The 24,477-nt window shown below is 29.3% G+C and overlaps 1 protein-coding gene across 1 annotated transcript in view; it reads left to right on the top strand.

The window, feature by feature from the left end:
* The window catches only part of LOC113378299, a 316,796-nt gene that overhangs the window by 113,881 nt on the left and 178,438 nt on the right, over nucleotides 1–24,477 (top strand). Inside the window, exon 2 of the mRNA XM_026618833.1 lies at nucleotides 12,205–12,394. Within this exon, the coding sequence (XP_026474618.1) occupies nucleotides 12,205–12,394 (190 nt within the window). The remainder of the gene's footprint in view (nucleotides 1–12,204; nucleotides 12,395–24,477) is intronic.

Below are 24,477 nucleotides of genomic sequence, written 5' to 3'. Positions count from 1 at the left end.
AGTGATGATTATTTTTTAACTTTCCGCAGAGGAAGTTATAGTAATGGGCCGAATATCGAAAATGAAAATTCTTGCATATCTTAACGTTTTAGAGGTTTCTGAACATTTTGGCATACCTCAGAAAAAATTGATGTGTGTGTGTGTTTTGCGCATTTTTTCGGAAATTGTGTTTTTGAGAGAACGGAGTATCCAATGTGAATGATTCAAAAAACAATTTGTAATGATTGGTAGAAGTGGTGATTAGTTTTTGGCAAAGGCAGATTTAGGCATTTCGAAGATACAGCTAAATGTACAAAAAACGGCAGTTTTAAGAGAAATAAGCATCGGATTTGAATGATTCAAAAAACTTTTTGCTTGATTCAAATTACTTCTGGAAAAAAATGTTTTCATTTCATTTTTTTTTCAATTTTTCTTTTATATATCGAAAATAATTCAGATTTCAATTTTAATTGTGGTTAAAGTTCTAAAGCTCACTTATATACTTTAAGTGAATAAGTTTAACTTTGTAATTCAGTTTATATAATTCTTATAAATATTAGACAATATTACAGTATTTATAATAATCTATTTTAAAATATTTAATATTTTTCGAACATTCCGTTACGGTAGGGGAAATTTGCCTCAAGGCACGATGCCATACACCACTAGTTCAGAATATTTTCACATTATAAAAAACACAATTTTTCACATTATAAATCACGTAAAAATATTGATTGTGAAAATAATTTTAATTTTATAATATATATGTTATTTAGTTAATGGAATTCTTCGTCTTATTTGTTTACGTAAATTTTCACGGACGAGTTGTTGTAATTTAGTGGTTAGATCTGGTTTAATTTAATAAGTGCTTCGGGAAATATATAGTCGCACAGAATGCTAAACACAGGATTCGTTTCTAAATTTATAGTTGTGCCATGTATATTTTACTATCATATATTTTAAAGAATTTACATTATTCATGTGCACAAATAGCGCACTTTCTCAGAACATTTGAATAAGAAACGCATTCTCTATTTAATGTTTTTAGAAAATGCAATTGGTTATTTATTTATTTTATTGAAGTAATTTAGACGCATTTCGAATATATGTTTTAAAAAATTAAAACATTTTAAAGTCTGCTTATTTTAGAATGAGTTAGGCCGAGCCCCAAAGCTATGTGGGGGTTATTAGAGTTACATTTGTCACGGTCATTATTTAGTGACTCTAATGGGTGGTGGTAAAAGGGATGCGATGTAAATGAAGATGAGCCCATTTCAAGTCGAAAGTGCATTGTGTAATAAAAATGATTTCATCATATTAAAATTATTTATGTATCCAAATCAGGGCGGCAGCGCACCCCTCGGAGCGGTGCCATATTATAAATCATGATTTGCGAATGCATTAGAGAAAACGACGAACGCTTGTAACGCCATGTATTTGACGAGTTTTCGCTGTAGGCAGGTATATAAAATTTGCAGCCCCCCATTCTCTCATTACAAATGTAAAATTGCCTACGTACAAACACCGAACAGAGATTTATTTATATATAAATATATATTCACACACGCACTATTTATTTATATAATACGTATGTGTATTTTAGTATATATGTATATAAATGTAAATAACATTTTGACAATAGTGGAAGGATTTTGAACTATTTTATTAAATAATATCATATGTTAGGTTTTTATTTTTTACTTTAAAATTTTCAATAATAAAATATACAAGTTTTTATCACTTTACGATCTTGATTTAAATACGTCAACTTTAGATGAAACTGCCATAATATTTCAGTACATTTTTTTTAAAGGAGGGCCTCTAAAAGTCGACCGATTTTAAAAATTTTTAATTCATAGTTCAACAAAAAGTCTTAGTTCTTGAAAACTTGTCGAAATTGTATTATTGTCGTTTACTGTGATTCTAGAAATTTACCATTACGGTTGCAAAGCTAAAATGATCAAAATTAATAAAAATTGCCCACAATAACAGGAAAATTTTAATAATGTCATCTAAGCTCTAGGATGCACTTAAAAACTCATCATTTCTGAACAACGTGAAATATTTTTTTTTTCAGATTTTTTTCAGGACAGATACTATCACTTCGTTTCTGGGCCACCCTGTATATTGCCACAAAATTATCAAAAATTGTGTTCTGTTAATTAATTTCAATTTTCACTGATGATAGTCTCGAAGCATTCAATCGATTATTGCAAAACAGTCTGAAAGTAATTTTTGTTAGATCTTTTAAATAATTTTTAGGCATTGCTGCTACAGTTTAAAAATCTATTCCTTAATATTTAATTTTTCTCAATCATCTTTTTTTGCTATATTGTTTATTATTATATTATGTTTTTTGTTCTTGATAGACAGCCCAGTGATTAGAGGTAATTAACTTCGAAACGACTTAAATAAATATTTAATAAATTTTAGACAACGATTTAATTATTAAAAAAACATTAATTAGAAAAAAGTGCTTATATATTCATTTTTCAGACATTTGTACAGTTATTAAAAAATAGTGCTTTTGTCAATAATAGCAGTGATTAAGAGTAATTTATTTAATGTAGCAAAAAAATTGATACTGATAGTCCAAAAACTTTGAAATAATTTTAATGTGTAAATCATTTAAAGTTCTGAAGTTGTTTTTGTTGGATATAATGAATAATTGTTTTAGTTGTTAGTTGTTAGTGTATTTTGTATTCCAACTATTAGTATGTTTTCGTTGATTGCACTGACGATAATGTTAGGATATTTTTAAATATTCATATTCAGGATTTTATAGTCTTAATTATAGTCACTATGACAAAAACATCAGCTGACTAATATAAAATTACGATATTATACTAGCTGGCTAATTTTTTTATAAAATATATTTACTTTTATAAATTTATTGTTTCTTGAAACAAAAAAATTAGTTTTTCTGGCCATTATGCTAATAACAAAATTTTTATGAGGATTTACACTGTAGATAGAGCTTTTCACACAAGCTTAATCTGATATGAAAACACTAATGGCAAATTCATGTTTATGAATTTAATATCTGAAAGTTTCTGGTTTCAATCCTTGGCGGTGTTCTTTTCTTTCGAGTTCGAATTCCGATATATATATATATATATATATATATATATATATATATATATGCATATTGATTTTCATATATACAAGTTTCGTGACACGTTATTTAATAGATGTTATTTTTAGAAATTTCAATTTAATAGTTATTTTAGCTTTTGATCGGAACAATAAATGTTAATGAGGCATTATCACAAAGAAAAATATTAAACATTTTAAAAGATCATTGTTCTACTAGTAGTATTCGTTTATTTTATCTTTCTTTTTAAATTTAATATTGTTATTTAAATATTATTTTCTTCTCCCTGATTATTGCACGACTATATAATTCTAATGTATATTGAAACTTTATAATTTCAAAATCTTTGAAAATGTTCGATGAAAGAATTTTTTGTAACTCGATCCTTCAGCCCTTGGCCTCGAACACGCGCTGTTGGAAAACAGTTCACTTACATCACTGATATCAAATTAACCCCTTTTACAAAGCCCCGTGTCCTAAGGGTTGTGTAACCATCAACGTTTATGGTGTCGCCATGGTAACGGTTCGTGTTGGTTAGCACCCCTGTAAAGTCCAACCAGGGCTGACTGTTTCAAGCTTGTTTCACCTGTTGGATGTTATACCTGATGGTGAGGGGGATGAATTTATGGGCTCACTTTTTGACTTTTAGTCCGTGTTTTCCTGACATCGTGTAATAATAGATTTTGTGTGTTCGAGAATCGCTAGAAAAAAATGTGCTAGAATTTCAAAGTTTGACGTTATATGTGGCATTTTGCATTATGGCAAAGTTGCATGAATTTTCCGATATGTGTAAATAATCGACTTGATCAATAAGTGAATAAGAAAACGTATTGTTTGCGTCGGACATCTATGATCGACGTGATCTTCTACCAAATTGCATATGTCAGTCATATATGTCTGACATGGCTAATGTAGAACTTCTTAGCATCAGAAACATATGACTGACATCCACATTTACGTGCTAAACCACCTTGTCTAGGCTATATATAATATTTAAGGATGCTCCTTAAAATGGCTTTCTACTATCATACAAAGCCATAAAAATCAAATTTAAAAAATAATTACAAAAAAACGGCTCGGCTAATTCTTACCAAAAACTAATTAGCACGATTTCCAACTGATATTTTTCGAACAGTTTTTGAATTTTTATTTCAGAGCGACGAGACAACATATATTTAATAAATCGGATTTTTGGGTGAAATAAAAAACTTCTAACTTTGGGAGGTTGAAAAGGAGCTATAAGAATAATTCTCTAACTTCAACTAGAATATCGTAATCTGGTCGTTAAATATAATATATTATTGTGCATTCTTTTGTCTTTATTAATTTTTCCAATAATTTTTACATATGCCTGTCAGAACCATCAGGTAATTTTTGCATTCTAAAAAAAGGTTTGAATGGTTTGGTATAAACAGGTCCAACAGTTTCATGAGCAAAAAATCAGTTTTTGTCTTAGCATCTAATTATGTAATTTAATATAATAAAATATTTTAATAAGAGTTGTAATTTGTGTAATTTTATTTTTTATAAGAATTTTCAAAATAATACCTTTTTTATCAATGTACATATTTTAATTTCTAGCCAGAATCTAGAATGACCTGAAAATAAATTTGGTGATTACAAAATGTTAAAATATGGTACTAATTTCTGAATTACAAATAAATTTCGCATTAAACATTTATAAGACTTTGAAGAATGAAAAACATTTCATCGATTTACATTTGGGCATGGGATTTTGCTTAATTTAGGGTTCTGTAACAATCAAAAAGTGAAAAACGCTAATTGATGAAAAGAATTCAGCATACTCATCAAATAATGTATATCTTGATAATAGATTTTTTGTTATTTACCATTTTTATTTTACTTTTGTATATATAATAAAATTGTTTGTGAAATTGACTTAGTTTCATAGATTTTGCTTATTGATGCATATTGATGGTATGAAGCAAACATCAAAAATACATAATATCTTACATATGTATATTTAATTATTATAATTTGTAATTTAATATATAATTTCAACACACATCTAGGTAATTTCTGTAGCGAATGTATCATCTATTATAACAGTTGTATAGTTATTAACGCTGGAACTGCTAATTATATCTAACTGTAAATCTTATTATTACTAATTATCATTGCATAAATAATTAGTAGGTTAAAATGTGATTTCTAAACGGACCACATGTAGTTTAAATGCTACAAGCGACCAATTACTATGTACGCTCTAATTAACAAAATAATTTGGTCTAACAATATTAATGAATAGTTTCATTAAATATTACAAAAAATGTTACATATTATATTTTGTTCAATTAAAGACCGGCGCCTTGTTTAAGGAAATCATTTTTTTTGTGGTATTTATGGAAGGTATTTTTATATTTTTTTATGAACATATGTTTTTAAATTTAATATTACTTGGTATTTATACATACAAATTTTTAAGTTCTTTTATAATAAATTATTTATAACATCATATTAAATATTATGTTGTTGCAATGCAATCAAAGTAAATTACAATTTAATTTTAATAGTTAGAATAGGAGAAACTATAGGACCACAGTATTTTTGTAGAAGGGTTTTGAATCTTTGATGAACTTAACCTTGATATTATCCTTTTTAATGATTTTCATGACTAAAATCATTACATTGCTGTAGCGTTTGATAATTTTTTGAGAATATTTCTTAATTATTAGTTTTGGAAACATCGTTAAATTTCAATTTTTCAATACCATTTTTAGGTACGATGAAAAATTCAGTGGGATAAAATGAATTTTAGTGAAAATAGAAACATCGAAAATAATTGTGGTTATATATCGAATATTATCATTTTGAGCCGAAAGTGAAGACATGCAGAATGAGGTTTATAACAGTAAATGCAAATAATATTCTATTTATTTTTAATTGAGCATTGTTGGTTTTGTTTATCAATTTTTTTGTATTCATGGCCTATTCATTAAGGTTTTTATTTTTTTATTTTTTATTGGATTTTTTTTTATTATGACTTAAGTTTTTTACGATATTACAATCCTGTATAAATGCGCAAACTTTTGATGAAACTTGTCAACACACTTTAAGACATTTTGGAAGGGTCTCTCCAAGTAGACTGTTTTAAAAATTTTAGTTTCAAAGCTTCAGGAAAAAATCTTAATTCTTGAAAACCTAGAGCAATTGTGTCATTGTTTTTGACTGTGGTGATAAAAATGTTATTTACGGTTACAGATCTTAAGCTCAAAAAATAATAAATTAATAACAATAAACAAAAAATGGTCGAAGTTTCTTCAAGGCTCTAGATTGCGCTCGAAAGCTTGTAGTTTTAAAACTATATGGAATAAATATTTTTTCTAATTTTTTCATGATAGTAATGATTTAAAATGCTTTTAAATCAATACTTTCAAACTGGTACTTACATTTTGACATAAGATTGAATTTTGGGATACTTTAGGGATACCTACTTTTGGAATACTTAGTATAGGGCGGGTCCAATTTGACTTGGAGCAATTATATCATGAAAGTTCAAATCAAACAAACAGCTATATAACTATGTTCAGCAGTACTCCCTGCTAAAATTTATCATTGTATTCATTAATTAATAATAAATCTTAATTAATTTTCAAAAATTTGTCACCTTCTTTATTTACCCAATAGGTGGGGTAAAATGGAAGGCCAGGTGGCAAACAGGTCAAATGACTTATTTTTAATTTTGAAGGGATTTTCCGAAATAATAGTTACATTCTTCACTCAATGAAAAATATAAATTTCAGGGGTACATTTTTTACAGAGTTAACACTGTATATATTAAGTTCTCGTAAACTAAACAACAGTGCACACAACCAAAAAAAACTAACAAATAAAGAAAATACTTTTGTTACGGATTTTCAAATGTTGCCTTTTATCTTTCGATAGCGACGTAAGAATCAAAATGATGGCTGCTTATATATCTTTTTTCCTGTACTTTCAAATATTGTTGTTAACCCGCGAACCTATAACACCCCCTCTACCCTATGTATGTATATATATATATATATATGTATATATATATATATATTATGTAATATTTATTATTATAATATGACATTTTAATAATTTTTACATTGACGGTTTTTACTACTATAATTAATTTATCCTTAATTTGTACGATCAAATTTCTCAATGATAATTACCACTTGCAAGGTTTTGAGATTATATTACCTCCATAAACCCAAGATTTTGGTTGAAGCAACTATAAGGCTAAATTAGTTGATGTGAACTATTTAGAATTGCGCCCGCCGAGATTAAACTGCCTACATCGGGTTCAAAACTCGCGCGGATGCTGGATCATACACACATCGTCTCTTCGTCTCAGATCCCAGGTCGGCATAGTTACTCATTCCATGAAACTGATTCTATAAATAATGCGAGGATGTGGGGCACGTCAAAAAAGTACGACGGAAAAAGACGTGTGCTATATTCGTATCACACAGGAGAACCCTTTGACTTCTTTTATAACAAACCGCTTTTTTAATTTGCCGACAGATTGAAGAGCGCGATCTTAGGGAGACTCTAATTTTGACTCATCCGAAAGAATGGCCGCGACATTTTTTATTAAAATATATTACATGTTCTTTATATTTAATTACGAGGCCGCTTTGCAGTGAATATTAATATTCATAAGTAAATTTCAGTGAATTAGGGATGGGCTTCACTTACCCCTTGCGTTATTAGGGACTACGGTTTATTTGTGTTGATATATTCTCGACGATAATAAACGCAAATGTACCGGAACTTGTCTACGGGATTATGAAACATTAAATCTATTTCGCAGTGCCCGTCGTTTTGGTTTAATATGTGAGTTGCTTAATTCTTAGCGCTATCGTTGAGGGCTTAAATAACCTGCATGCATAATATTGACTCGGATGTGCAGATTTAATTTCCGTATTTGTTCAATTATTCAAATACATATATCTTTTGCGTTGATTAATTTTACAGTGTACCTAACCAAAGAACATTTGAAGCTATTTCGAATTTTCATCATTCTCCATTGCTTTGAATTAAGTTTATTAGTTTGTTTGTCTATCTGTCTGTCCGCCAAATTGTAAATAGCATCTGAATATCATTACAGTTGCAGTGCACTGAATGTATACAAAATGATATTTAACAAGAAGGGTGTTAAATGCACGTAACTTTAGGGTAACTTTTCAACACATCTGAACACACGAGCTTACATATGACTACATTCATATTTCATGTAAAAAACTCAAATTATTGAACTAGAGATGCATGGCTTTGTGCCTTAAGGCAAATTGCAACTTCTCGTACTGAAAATTAAAATTTTTTTAAAAGCTTTAAAATTTTTGAAAACTTTGAAAAAACAGTTTTTATCTTTTTTATTCTATCTCCGAAACCGCTGGACCTGTCTTTGCAAAAATTCTGAATTGCCATTCAAAATCTCTCAAGAACTGTATTACCATTTTTGGTATTTTTGTGTATGTATGTGTGGTCGTGTGTGTGTATGTATGTGCGGATACAAATTTTTACCGACGATTTTGGGAACACGGTTCAACTGATTTCAATGATTCAATGAACATTTGATACGTATTGATGGGAGACGTGGAGATTAGTTTCTAGCAAAGGCAGGTCCAGCCGTTTTGAATATATGGATCAAAAAGTGACCAAAATGGTAATTCAGTTTTTGAGATAAGGGAGCGTCAGATTTAAATCATTCCAATCAAATTTGAAACGTTTTATTTGTATTGACAAAATTAATAACTTAATATATTTTTGGGAAGGCAGGTTCAGCGGTTTCAAAGACCCAATAAAAAAAGTTAAAAGAAATGCCATTTGGCGGTCAAAAATGATCATTAGACATATGTAAATCAAATTATCAGATATTTTATATAGATTTTAATAGTAAGTACAAACTTTGTTTACATTTCTATAGGTTGCGTACCATTGTTATCCGTACGACTGCGACGTAGCGCTTACGCGCTTCTATGTTTTGTTTCTAAATCTGCTATGCAGCGCTATTGCTTTGAAAAAGTTCATTATTTTCAAAAAAATACAAAATATAAGATATAAAAAAATATTCAAAATTTTTCAAAAATGACAAATTTTTGGAAAGTTTCAAAATTCTCAAAACTCTAATTTTTTCAAAAATTTAAAGCTTTAAAAAAATAGTTGTCGGTGCGGAAAGTTGCAGTAATTTGCCTTAAGGCGCGATGCATCACTAAATATCGTTGCAGCGAATAATTTAAAATAATTAAATATCACCTGCTACGATGGCAGCAAGCGATCTGAAGGCCGCATGTTTGCTATTATTATTTTACAGCTTATTATCGTAAACCGGATTAAAGATTAAATAATAAAAAGACTATTCTACTTACTGTACAGTATAGAGATTCGTTCATTGATAGTTAAGGCTTGACGAAGCCATTAACAACCATGTGTTTTGTACACAGTGCGTATTTACAGAGATCAAAGCTTTCATAGCAGATGTACGTATGAATGACCTAGACAATTGTATTTACACAAGAAACTTGCTAGATGCAAAGAACAATATGCAATCAACTGCGTCAGCTTTTGCGAAGTGTTATCTTTATAAATTTAAGGATTTCCAGCTTTATATTTACAACAATCAGAATCTATCTGGATGCAATATTTGTTCAAATTTGCCTTTGATATTGTGCTTTGAAACTACCGTGGTAAGTTTGCTTTAGCAATAAATCAGTCAAAAAATTTCGAGTAACTAATGGTGCAAAGCATTGTTTCTTAAGGGAAATTGATACCGTATTTATAGAAATGTAAACATTTGTACTTATTATTAAAATCTCTATAAAATATTTGATAATTTGATGTACATGTATCTAATGATCGTTTTTGATATCCAACTGGTCTTTTCTATACCTTTTTCACTCGATCTCCGAAACCGCTACAAGTGCCATTCCAAAAATTTAATCAGCTTTCATCAGAAATCAGAAATTTAATCAGATTTGAAACTTAAAGATATACAAAAATTTTATTTATAAATATTAATATTATTATTGTATTTGTTATCTTTCGAGCGCTGATGCAAATCATTATAATTCTTATGTTTCTTTTACATAACGCTCGCGCAATATAAATAACATTATCCCACAAATTATTCATCCAAATATTTAAATTAACATAACTCATTGTCAAAATCATTTTGTAATATGTTAATGATTTCTTATAACAAATTATGCATATTTCCAATTTTGGTAATGTTATGGAAATTCAAGGGACGACCACGCTTGTACTTGGTGACCGAATTTCAACACAGCTTTTTGACATTCATATTCACGATAATGAAACATCGCATTTCAGCCTTGCGAACCCTTTCGTGCAATGTGAACTTTCGTGTTATTATAGAAAGAATGTGCATTCAGAAACAAATAGGGTAGAAAATTTACCCTTTAACCCAGTATAGCGTTTGGTAATAGAATGACGAAAATAGCGACGATACGGTGATTTCTTTCAGTTGTGATTTTTTTATTGTTTGAAATAATTGAATATAAATTAACAGTTTTGTGATTTTAAGGGAGTATTTTAGTCTAGTGTTTTCCAAGAAATCGATTTTTTTCAATCTTTCCATTGTTTTCTATTCAAGAATACGTTTACATAAAAAATTTTAAAAATTAAATTATTTACCACGATAATCTTCCTCTGTTTTTTTTCTGCGAAGTTTTTAACGCATTCTTCTCGAAATTGTCTTTTTGATACGATTCTTGACTTCTACTTGATCGATTTACTTGAAATTTTTAGAAACTTGTTTAAATTATGAACTATCTCAGGCTTCAGTATGAACATAACTTGGGTTCTTAACTTTGGTTGATAAAATCATGGGTATGGTCAGGTCCTAATTTTTGTAGACCATTTAAAAATATTGTATGCCATTTTTACGACTTTTTAAAAATTATTTCAAATTCATGCTTCTAGACCAGAATACTCCCTGAATGCTTAAAAATATAATCAAAAAAATAATCTTAAAGGCTAGTTATTTCTACAATTTATTTAATAAGAAAGATACATAATATCGTATTTATTTAATTACGTGACATGTTATATAGAATGTGTATATGTATTGTTGTGACACATCCAGCGACGGTGCCAACAATTCTTTCTGCTGCTAACAATGTTGTTACCAATCTGTGGAGGCTGATCAGTTAAACAGAAGAAGCCGTTTGATGTATTTTTATTTTATTTCATGATTTCTTGTACACTTTACATATAACTTCAACAACTGAACTTGAGTACGATTAAATATGATTAACTAAAATACGACTCTATTGAAAACTAAAATACTACTGAGCTCATTCTGAGTATGATTAAGGTATTGAACTTGAACGACGAATAGGCTCACACTGGTCATAACTCATACTTTATAGAAAATTGAATAAAATTTTATAGAAAACTGAACTTAAGCTCCTTTGGACTGATACTTTATAGAAAACTAAATTACGACTGACTAGCGAATGCATCGTTGCAATCTTTTTATGTGCTCCCCTTCAGGGTGATCTGAAGGCATTCCTAGATATTACCATATTTGACCATATTTGACTACTTGTTCAATGTTTTTGCAGAGTGATGAATCAATGTTATATGCATATTAGCAGTTTGAAAATGAATTTTATTAGTATCACACACTAGACTTGCCTAAGGTTACTTGCAGCATACAATGTTGCAGCAATGAGTATTTCACTACATTCTGCGTAGTTTGTATTCTGATCGCTATTGGATTTTATATATTATTTATAATTAATACGAATGGGTAGATACCTCTTATATTATATACAAATCAGCGATATAAATTGAAGACTTTCAACACAAATACTATGGCGAAACAGGTCGTCACTCTAGGGAATAAACTTAAGTAACTTAACATATACACTATGTACATCCTTCATATACTGCACCGCGGTTATTTTATTAATCTGCTTCTAATGTGAAAATACAAACTTTTACTTCTTTTTAAATGTTCTTTCTATGATATCTAGACCTTATAAACCCTCGGTGTTTAATTAACTATTACATTTGCCAAAAATTGATTTTTTTTATTTTTTTCTTAAATTTTCATTTCTTTTATTGGCCTCTGATGATTGTAATTGTATTTTAAACAAATATCTTTCTTTCAGAGCGGATAGCATCGGATCGTCGGATTTGGCACCGACGCCTTGTCCGGGGCTCGGGGAATCATTTGCGAACGATACCGCCGAGCCTCGTGAACTCTGCGAACCAGCGCCGCCTTACTCCAGAATGTTGCAAGTGCAGGCCGGACGCATCGAACTGGTCAACTCGCAGAGTCGAGCTCGCCATGCGGACACGGTAAGTCACTCAGAAATAAAAATTACACTAATTAACATTTCTGAGATTATTATCGATCAATCTGTTGCGACAGATAAAACAGATGCTCTCTCTATCTGAGAACTGTGTTCCTTGGTAATATCATAAAAAGATCATGCAATTCCTATCACCAATGCATATGCAACATACTGAAAATTCAAATTAGGCCCAACGGATGCTCAAAATATATATATATATATATATATATATATATATATATATATATATATATATATATAGTAGAACCCCGTTAAGACAATCATGGTAATATGATAACTCTCATAATACGCCACTTAACGCCGCTACTCTGCATTTTGAAACATAGTGTCCCTATCCTAAATAATACGCTTTCTTGATTAGGACGCGTTTTTGGTCCGGTCCTTATGAAATTAACACTTCTTTATTACAATATGTCAAAATTGATTGCGAAATCAAAAAATCTATCTCTTTGTCTTGTCTATTCATATTTCTTGCTCGTTTCAAGTTTATTTTTATTGAATTTTTTAGTTCATTCATGTTGAAGTTGCAGCGTTCGCCTAATGTACCCCTATTCGCGCGACATCTTCTCAGGTTGCTTTTATGCAAAAGTTTTGCACAACAGTCAACTTCCTTCAAAAGAGTTTGTATAATTTGTATAATGCAGGTGCTCGACTATGCAGAACTTCGCAAACTATTCTTAATATCTTGCTTTGCTAAGTTTTTAAATTGTGAGTTGATTGCTTGATGTATGCATAATTGATGACGAATCTAGTTCAAGAAGATTTTCGAATGATATTTCACATTCAAAAATTAAAACGACAGAGATAAAACACTTTTAGTTAATCATATATGCATATGCAGATGGTATTTTTCTGCAACTAACAGAATGGCTTTTAGTAATCAAAATGGCCTAACACATTCAACATGGGTAGATAAAAATCTCTGGATAATTCAGAAGAGATATTTTATTCAATTTTTATAATAATTGCAATATATAATTTGGTTTAATAATTTGTTGCTCTGAATTCTTTTCGTTTCTATATTTATTTGATTTTAGTCATTTGAGTATCAAATTTTTTAAAATATTTGATTTGATTAATGAATATTTTTATCAAAAATTGATTAGAATTAATGCTTTGTAAATTTGAACTATTATCAATCGAAAATGATTTTTTTATACTTTTTACGTTTCAAAGTCTTCTGAATATTTTGGCATACCTTAGAAAAATAGATATGTGAGTGTGTGTGCTTGTGTGTATGGATGTGTGGATACAATTTTTTGTCAACAATTTTGAGAACAGGGATCAACCGATTTGAATGATTCAAAAAACATTCGATTTCTATTGGTGGGGAGACGTGCTGAACAGTTTTTGGTTAAGGCAGGTCTAGTCGTTTTGAAGATAAGGGGCATTGCCAAAAATAGTAATTCAGTTTTTGATAAAACGAAGAGTCCGATTTGAATAAATCAAAAAACATTTTACTTGTATCGACGAAATGAAGAACTAATCAATTTTTTGGGAAGACTTGGATAGTTTTAGTAACATTTTCGGGACTCTATAATGTTAAGAAAGCCATAATCACAATCCTGTAAGTTGTTGACCTTCATTGTCACAGTCTTGTTGCAGTAATCAGTTCAAACGTGTTAAGGCACGATGCCATGTACCACTAGTTAGTATATATATTCAGTCGGGAAGTAAGTTCTCAGTGCAATGCAGGGTTATACATGCGATATTTTGTTTTAGAACCATTCGTATAATCTATATATAATGTAGGTGCCACTATACAGAACTTTGCAAACTATCGTTAATGCACTGCTTTACTGTGCGCCCACGTTTTCCAACTTTCACTACGTTAAGCCAATTTATTTTTCAGTTATTGTTCAGGAAACGCAAGTTTAATATTTTATTAAATGATATTAAAACGTTCTTATTGTGAAGATGGTTATTTTAATTATATAACTATTGACTTTGGTCGTAAACTTAATACGGTAGAGGTTCATTTTATGAGCAAAACTACTTTCACTATATCTGTGCTGTTTATTTATGTCTGCCCGTATTCATTCATTATATACCGTTTTAGTACGTAATAATATCCGTTGATCTATGCTGCACTGTAATTATCACGAATCGATTTAATTTATACCTCGAACACAGTAATAGATATTTATGCAGATGCTTGAAAATTTATAAAAAAAGCATTTTATTCGATAAAAAATACAATTAATCATATTAGACTGTTCATAGATATTTTGAAATATATTGTTATCAATTTATTATTAACGTTTATTTTGTTTGAATTTTTCAAAAACGTGCACAAAATAATAAAATTAGCTCATCCTTAGTTAAACGATTAGAGCGACGAGATTTGATTTAGAGGTTTGCAGTTCGATACCCGTTTCGAGCAGCCTGATGTCAAGCAATAGTGACATAGGTTTTTACTTGGAAATAGAGATAGCAATAATATTATAATACGTTTCCAAGCGAAAATAGCCCTAATCGCACCCAAAAAAAACAACAGTATTAGATTTATTCTAATAAGAATTATACTAAAAAAGACAGGACAATCTATCCAAAAAACTGTTGCATCTAACTTGAAATTAACAGATTAGAAAACAATTATGGCATAGTTTCAATTATCACTAATACACATTTTGTAAATTACTTTTGATAACATGAAATTAATTTCTATATATTTATTTAAATTTCAACAGTCAGAATAGTAGATTTTTCTTACAGATGATAATCAAAATTATTTTAATATCGAGTATTTTTGAGGAGCTAACCCTTAGTGTACCTTTTGTCGTGGAATGAGAAGCCAAAATATAAAAAATTCACAAACACGAACATCCCGCACTCAATAGTCATTCCCTGGCATGAAGAAACCATTAGGCTCGCACTTCAATGTGTTTTTACTTATCTTAAACTTAATTGAAAAGCTTTTTTCTTGTTTCTTTACAACAAAGACTTTTTTGTCTAAACAGTTTTATCAATTATGAATGCAAACGCAAAATCAAATTTAATTTTTTTCTGTTTTTTATAACATCTTTTTATTTCTGTTTATTTTTGTTGTATGAGGTATCGACAAAGTGTTCGTTCATTTATTTTCTGAGAAAACAGTTACAATGTAATCACGATTTTTGTGGGCACTTTTCTTTTCACATTTTTTAATATCACATTAGGGGAGGCTAGGAATCTTAAAATTTATCCATGTGATTGCAAATAGTTTATATAATTGTTTCTAATTTCAGCAACTATTAAGTTGCATACTCTTTTATTTGATTTCGCACATTTTTGTTTGACACATAAAATATCAATATATTTTGCTTTTATGGTAACAGTTGTCATACAAGAAAATTTATTGTTTGCATGAAATCAAATTGATACAAACTCTCGTTCATATTCATGAAAATAAATACCATCTTATTACACTAGTTATTAATAGTAAGTGGCATCGTGTCTTAAGGCAAATTGCTGGTACGTCCCGTACCAAAAATAAAAATTGTTAAAAGGCCTTAAAGTTTTTTGAAAACTTAAAAAAAAGAGATTTTTGAAAAAATGATTTTTTTATATTTTGAAATTTCTTGAAAATTTTGAATGTAAATGTATATAAAAATTTTCATTTTCGAATTTTTTGCGATTAATATAACTTACTTTACGGCAAGCTAATAATTTACATATTTTATTCCAATTTTCTCTGATTATTAAATTGAAAAGTTAGTCGGCCACCCCGAATGTCTTGTATCTCAGATACGATCATTAAATGCCCCGCAAATGAATTTTATTTTATTTTTGCTTAGACGACATTTATGTCCCATTTTCTTATTATGGTGTATTCGTCGTCTTTTATCTTGTGTGTTTTATATCGCAATATTTACAATTCTGCGCCGTTTCGAAAGCGATTTGCAAAAATACGCTGGGTGTCTTTTAAGCTGAGTTTATTCAAAGTGCTCTAGTATTGGAAACCCTGGGGCTCGAATTCAGCGTTTCGTTTTATTCATATTATTAAATTTTTCATATTCTTAGAAAGAAATATATTAATGTGTTTTACGTAACGGGATTGTGTGTTAATGAAATCTTCGTGTGATAAATTTCTTGTATCAATTGGCATATTTAAAAAGCCATGGAAATTTCGGTAGATTTTTGGCTCTTTGGTTATGACGACAACGTAAATGTGGACTGCAGTGAACTATTTTTATATAAGTTTTTTTGCTTAATTAAAGCTAGTTTTGAGCATTAGTGTTACTGGAACAAATTATTTGATCGTAGTCTTTGCTGATTAATTTTATGTATGGCGGTGTACATCGGTCCAATTTTACTTTGAGCAATTATAATGTGATAAGTTGATTATAATAATTATATCACAACAAATAACACATATCAAACAAACAACTATCTGACTATATTTAGTAAAACTCCCAGCTAATTTATAATAGTAGAAATGTCTTCTTTTTGCTGTTTTTCAAATGTTTGTCACCTGTTTCTTTTTACACTATAGACAGTTTCATTCAAATAATAAATTTTCTTATATTTCTATATATTTCTTTCTTATGCAACTGTTACCATATAAGCGATATATATTCATCCTTTATGTGTCAAACCAAAATGTGCCAAATCAAATAATAATTCATAGAGAGTATTCAGCCTACTAGTTGCTGAAATTGCAAGAAGCAACTGTATAAAATATTTGAAATCATTTGCATAAATTTCAAGAACCCTAGCCTTCCCTAATGTAATATTAAAAAATGTGAAAAGAAAAGTGCCGACAAAAATCGTGATTACATTGTAACTGTTTTCGCATAAAATAAATGAACCCACTCTTTGTCGATACTTCATACAACAAAAATAAACAGTAAATCAAAAGATGTTACAAAAAAAACAACAAAAAATTGATTTTGCGTTCGCATTCATAATTGATAAAGCTTTTTAGACAAAAAAGTCCTTGTAAAGAAACACGAAAAAAGCTTTTCAATTAAGTTTAAGTTAAGTAGAAACACATTGAAGCTAAGCCTAGGGGCAAACAGGTCCAATGTCTTATTTTTAATTTTAAAGGAATTTTACAAAAAAATGGTACATTATTAAACCGAAGTTCAACTGAAGTTTATCAGGTATAGACTTATGATAAATTATTATTAATACGTTTTCGAGGTAAATAAATAATATAGTCCACAATTGATATTATATTTTTTGAATATTGTAATTTCAATGTTTTAATAATATAACTAGTTTTAAAACTCATTTTTTATTTTATTTATAATGATTGTCCAATAATTTGTATAATGAAGTACCAACGCAAATTCTAAAATTATATTCATTTAACTAAATAACATTCATATTTCGATAAGTATAAGTTCAGAATATAAAATTAGATAGTTCATTCAGAGAAACAATAATTCGATCATTATTAGATATCGAAACTGTTGGAGTGAATTTACTACAACTTTTAATTTTTGAATACCGGTTGAAAATCAGAAATATTACCAAAATTATACTTAAAGTTCAATTTAGTAAATCATTTGGTATCATTTCTGATATATTACTAGGTACACCACTAGTGTAAAAGAAACGTATAACTGTACAACTACAAATTAATACGTCATATTTGTTTTCAATTCTTGCTAGAAATGAGAATCTAAAATAAGTTTAGACAAAACATGAAGAAACTTGCAGTTTTGCCATCATTGTTCTTTCGACACGTAGTATATTTGCATTTGAAACAAATTTGCAAACGCAGTTGCTAAGAAAATATTTGAAAAGCATAATTCAAAGAAAGATTTAAAATAGTTCCAGAAATAGTACGAGATACTATTTTGGTGTTCTATAGTACCGAAACGATAATATTTGAGCTAAACCTTAAATAAATGGTAATTTCTTTATTATCGATTACATTAAATCACTTTATACCCGAGTTCCTATTCTAAATCCCCTGCTGGATTATTGTATGTGTAGACAACTTACCCAAAACAGTTATAGAAACTTTATATAATAAAGCTCACAATCAGTGCGAAAGTTTCGAAGCTTTGAACTAGTCGACTTCAGAACTTTACTTGTTTCCTCTTTTTATCCTCGAGACACACATTATATATAGCACAATTTGAAAGCTTTTGGCGAAAAGTCACAGCTCTAGCTGGCATTCAATGATTCTTATATCTTTAAAGTATTCTAGTAGGTGGCAGTGTAATATATTTTTTGTTCAAACACTTGGAATAACAGGTTCCATTCATATATACTGAACCGTCGTGATAGAAATGCATGCTGAGTAAAATAATAAAGTTTTGTTCTAGATTTTGAGTTGTTTTGTTCTCTAAACTTTCTTGCGGAATCTTATATGTTATGTTTTCTTTTCCATTTCTTGTTTTCTGATCTTTCATTGAAGAATCAATCCTGTATGTTTTTTGTATGTTTTATGATTGAGTACACAAAAGATTTGAGTTTGAAAAATTTTAGTTTTTCTGGAGCAAAAGATTATATTTATATTTTCGCTAAAAACAAGAATAGTAATTAAAAACTGGTGACTACCACGTTTATTTATACATGTAATTATTGAGAAATAATTAAATTATTTTGAATTAAAATGTAAAATTGATATAAAATACGTTACATTAGTAAAAGTTCAAACTGAAAAAATATGAAATTTATTAAGTTTTGGGACCAATTCTCCGATCAGATAGAAATGTTATGGCAACGCTATATCACGATCCTATCTTCGTATGAATTGGTAGTAAAAACTATCAAAAATATATATTTGTGCTGTGCGATCATCAGGCGTTTTATACATAAAACCTTACTTCACGTAGGGTAGGGTGGGGCATAAAGACCCAATTTCAGTTTGAGCGATTATATTGTGAAAACCATACTTATTGTATCACAACAAATATATCAAACAAACTACTACCTGACAATGTTCAGTAAAAATCTCAGCTAATTGTAGCAATGTCTCTTTGTGCTGGTTTCAAAATTTTGCAACCTGATGCTTTTTGCCCCATGGGCGGGGTAAATTGGGACGACTAGGGGGAAAACAGGTCCAACGTCTTATTTTAATTTTAAAGGGATTTTAATTTACAATGTTTAAGCGTTACAAAAAACATTAAAAAATCCTAAATTCTTAAAAAAATGCTTTAAGGCACGATGTTATGCAACACTAGTTTATTTTTTAAGCTAGGCAAAACATTAATATTTCAATAAAAATTATATAATTTAATATCCATATTTTCAATAAAAACATTCGGGTGGTTTTAGCACAATATTCAATAAATGCAAAATATAAATTTTATTTTTTCATCGGAGAATTGGCTCCTTAGTGTGATTTAATTTAACTCTACATAAAATACGAATGGATATATTAAGTTTTATTAAATAACCGTATTCAAATAAATCCTACATTTGTGCCATTTTGCAACACCGTTGTTTCATTTGTTATTCTAACCATTCAATCTAAATTTATTGATGTTTTTACTGGATAATCTCTATTACAATTTACTTATAGTAATAATTGAAGTTATTTTATTAACATCTCGAAAATCGGTCATTTTCTATGATATATACAACAATCAAATATTTATTATCAAGGCACGCTGTCAATTTAAAATAATTTTTCGTGAACTACTTGTATTCATTAAGGCTGTATAAATAAAATTCCACATTAAAGACCTAAATTTGTGAATACACGTGTATTCAATATTTGAATAAATAATGCATAGAGAAATGAGTCCTAAATTTCTTATCTATCACTATTATTAACACTTGTTTAATTACAACGAAAATATTCCAATACACGATGTTTTGTATATTAATTTACTTTCAACATTTTTGTACTTGGGAGCAAAATTAATTAATACTCGTAGCGTTCACAGAGGGTGAACGCTTAAAGAGATAGCTTTGACAATAATTACGAAATAAATATCTTCAATACAAAATATTTGCAGCACGCTAAAAGAATTTTAATTACTCAAGGAAAATCTCAGAAATAAGATTTAATTAAAAGAATAAAGCTGTATATTATACACACTGTGCGTTACTGGATATATTAAAAATACATTTTCTATTGTAAAAATGTTTAATAATTAAAAATTATCTGGAAGAAATATTTAAATACAAATATATCAAATTGGATTTTATAATGTGAGAACCAAAATTTTAATTAACACAAAACTAAATTTAATATAAGACAAAACGCGTGTGTGAAATTTCTCAAAGAGGAGAACAATTAGATGAAGTTTATAAAATTCATTTTTCTGGAATATGCTATATTTGTTATTTTATTAAGATTTTTGTTAAAAAATCAACTGACATGAAAATCAGAGTGAAATAATAATAGAGTAATTAAAATATTATATGAAAACATATAACTACACATTGTAATTCGCATAAAAATAGTACAGTGTTTGAAATAAAAAATAAACACGAAAAACCCCAATAATCAGAATCATTAATTTCAGTACAAACTTAGTAAAATGATAAATATAGTATATCCCTAAATTATGAGATAATCGACGATTTTGAGACCACAGATCAACCGATTTGAATGATTCAAATAACATTTGATTCCTATATATTTTTAATATAATTACAAAATTGTCTATATAATCAAAATCATTAGTTTCAGTATTAACTTAATAAAATGGAAAATGTAGTATATCCCTAAATTATAAAATAATCGACGATTTCGCGACTATAGATCGACCGATTTGAATGATTCAAAAAACCTTTGATTACTATAGTTAGTAAGATTTGCCGAATATTATGTGGGTATGGCAGGTCTAGCTTCGAAGTTACTAGGCAAGAATGGGAATTTAATTTTTGAGTACACAGAGCGTCCGATTAGAATAATTTAAAAAATCATTTTATTTGTATTGACCGACTGAGGAATTGATAAAAGTTTTGAGAAGGTAGGACCAGCAGTTTTGGAGATCCAATAAGAAAAGTTAAAATAAAATTTAAATCGCTTTGGCGGTGATAAGTGATTATATGATGTATTACAATGTTTAACGGTTACACTGCGACGCGCTTTTGCGCTTTGATATTTTGTTTTTGAAACAGCACAAATCCAAATGTTTTTAAAATGTTCAAAAAAAAACAGAAAAAATCAAAATTCTCAAAATCTTTTAAGGTTTCAGCACTAGTTAACTTCCCATAGAGTAAGTTATAATAATGGGCCAAAAATCGAAATTGAAAATTTTTGCGTTTCAGAGGTTTCTGAATTTTTTTTCATACCTCAAAAAAATGGATGTGTGTGTGTATGTGTGGAGACAATTTTTCGTAGACGATTTCGGGCGTATGGATGAACCCATTTGAAAAATTCAAAAAGCAATCTATTCCAATTGATAGGGAGAGGTGCTGATTAGTTTTAAGTAAAGGCAGGTCCTGCCGTTACAGAGATACAGAGCAAAGAGTACAGAAAATCGAGTTGTTGAGAGAACTAAGCATCCGCTTTAAATGATCTAAAAATATTCAATTCGCAATGATGTGGAGAAGTGGTGATTAGTTTTTGGCAGAAGATATGGAGCTAAATGTACAAAAAAGGCAGTTTTTGCGAGAACTAAGCATCCGATTTGAATGATTCAAAAAACTTTCTGCTTGTGTTGCAAAATAATTGCTTTTGAAAAAAAATCGTATATTGAAAATAATTCATATTTTAATTTTATATCTGACTAAAGTTCTAAAGCTCACTTATATATTTTAAATAAATAAATTTGCAGTTTAGTTTATATAATTCTTATAAATAAATATTAGACAGTGTTACAGTATTTATAATAATCTATTTCAAAACATTTAATATTCGTCAAACAGGTACGGGAAGTTACAGCAATTTTCCTTAACTCACGATGCCATACACAATTAGTTTATATTTTAGGCTTATCAAAACGTTAAATTTTCAATAAAAATCACCTAACCCAATAATATCCATGTTTTCAATAAAAACATTCGGGTGGTTTTAGCACTTTTTCGCTTCGTCCAAAATGGTCTTTACAAAAACCATTGGATTCTAAAAATCTTTTACCACTACGTATAAATGAGTAAACATAAAGTATTTTTTCTAAAGTATGAGCAGTCTTGAACCGAATTTTATTTACCCTGGGGGTTGCTAATAGTCCGTTTGGTCCCTTCCTGAAAAGAGCCGAAGACGTAAACGGTTTTTAATTACTTAACTCTTGCAATACTTTTCTATATATCAAATCGTTATTTAGAAACAACATCTATGCAATGGGCATTGGTAATTCCATCCCTGACATGTTAACTTTCCCAGCAACTTATTTATAGCTGGGTGTTGTATGGCACACATCGCACATACACACAATGTCCCGATGCGAGTTATAGAGAACGTCGTCCTATATTTCAGTATGCAAATACATTATTTGTCACGAACTGGCACATGATACGGCGTTACAGGAGCATTGTTAATGCACAGGTAAACTTAAACGCCGACATGTGACACGCATCGCGCATACCAGACGCGGCCCAACACGCCGAACGCCGAACTACGAACGCCGATCGAATGCTCTTTCGCTACTCTTGACTTTGGTAATTAGTTCGGCAATGTGTCGCAATCAGATCAAAGCGTTATGAGAGATGTAATATGATATTTAGAACGTTTATTGAAGTAAAACTTTCTTACGCACGCTTGACTTTGGAGCGGATGAATGTGTGGCTGGAGCCGTACGAAAAGTTCAATCGGGCGAGGAAAATGAAAGATAAAATCAAAGTAATGTTTAATACTGAAGTAAACTAGTAATGTATGGCATCGTGCCTTAAGACAAATTGCTGGAATTTCCCGTACCAAAAAATAAATTTTAAAAAGATTCTAAACTTTTTTAAAACTGAAAAAAATGGATTTTTGAAATTTTTTTTTGATATTTTTGAAAAAAAAATTCTTTATTTATTTTGAAATGTTTTGGAAATTTTGAGATTTTCTCAAAGCAGTCTCGCTGCTTTAGTTGCGTAGAGACGAAACATCGAAGCGCGTAAGCGTCGCGTTGCAGTCTAACGGATAAACAATGATACGAAACCCATAGAAACGTAAACACAATTTATACTTATTATAAAAATCTCTATAAAATATCTGATAATTTGATGTGTGCATGTCTAATGATCATTTTTAACCACCAAATCGCATTTTTTTACTTTGTTTACTCGATCTCCGAAACCACTAGACCAGCCTTCCCGAAAATTAAATAAATTCTTCATTTGGTCAATACAAGTGAAATGTTTTTCGAATTATTGAAATTAATGAAGGTAGGTCTATCGGTTTCAGAGATCTAGTAAAAAAAGTAAAAAAAAATGCCATTTGGCGGTCAAAAATGATAATTAGACATATGCACATCAAATGGGTTCCGTACCTGTGTTTATCCGTTAGACGGCGACGCGGCGCTTACGCGCTTCGATATATTGTCTCTATGCAGTTAAAGCAGTACGATTGCTTTGAAAAAAAAGTTCAGAATTTCCAAAATATTTCAAAATAAAAGTAAGTTTTTGTCATAAATATATAGTTTCTCAAAAATCTAATTTTTTCAGAGTAAATTTTTTTCAAAAATGCTAATCTTAAAAAATTTTTTTTTTTAATACGGGAAGTTCCAGCAATTTGCCTTAAGGCATGATGTCATGCGCTCTACTAGTTATTATTGCTAAAACTTACCCTACGGGATGTTAAAAATATAGAGAATCTTTCTTGGTTTTATTCTGCTGGCTTCAAACTAGTTATTTAAATTTCTCTTGATAACATTATAAAGTCTTTATAAAAAATTCACGATCAATTACTTTGTGAACTTTTTACAACAATAGATTAGAACAACAAATAAGTAGTATGTTTGTTTGAACAAGTTGCATTATTGCTTCTAGTCAACGCTCTACATGAACGTGATTTGTAGAATGCTTTTAAAGAGTCAAATACATAGGTTTTTGACAGTTTTTACTACCAATTCATTTACGATGATAGACACAAAAAATATCTCTACTATTACATTTCTATTTTATCGAAGAATTGGCCCCAATATCTAATTATACTCCACTTGCTCATTCTATTTTAATATTTGCACAAACGGGTTGCATTTTTTAAGGGATTTGTTTTAAAGTACCTGTAAATGTGAGGCCTGG

The sequence above is a fragment of the Ctenocephalides felis genome, unplaced genomic scaffold, assembly GCF_003426905.1.
Source record: "Ctenocephalides felis isolate EL2017-DRISC unplaced genomic scaffold, ASM342690v1 CF-g0.4_SCAFFOLD_01886, whole genome shotgun sequence".
Classification (NCBI taxonomy): domain Eukaryota; kingdom Metazoa; phylum Arthropoda; class Insecta; order Siphonaptera; family Pulicidae; genus Ctenocephalides; species Ctenocephalides felis.
Note: the sequence above shows the minus strand (reverse complement) of the source record. Positions and strands in the feature narration are given on the sequence as shown.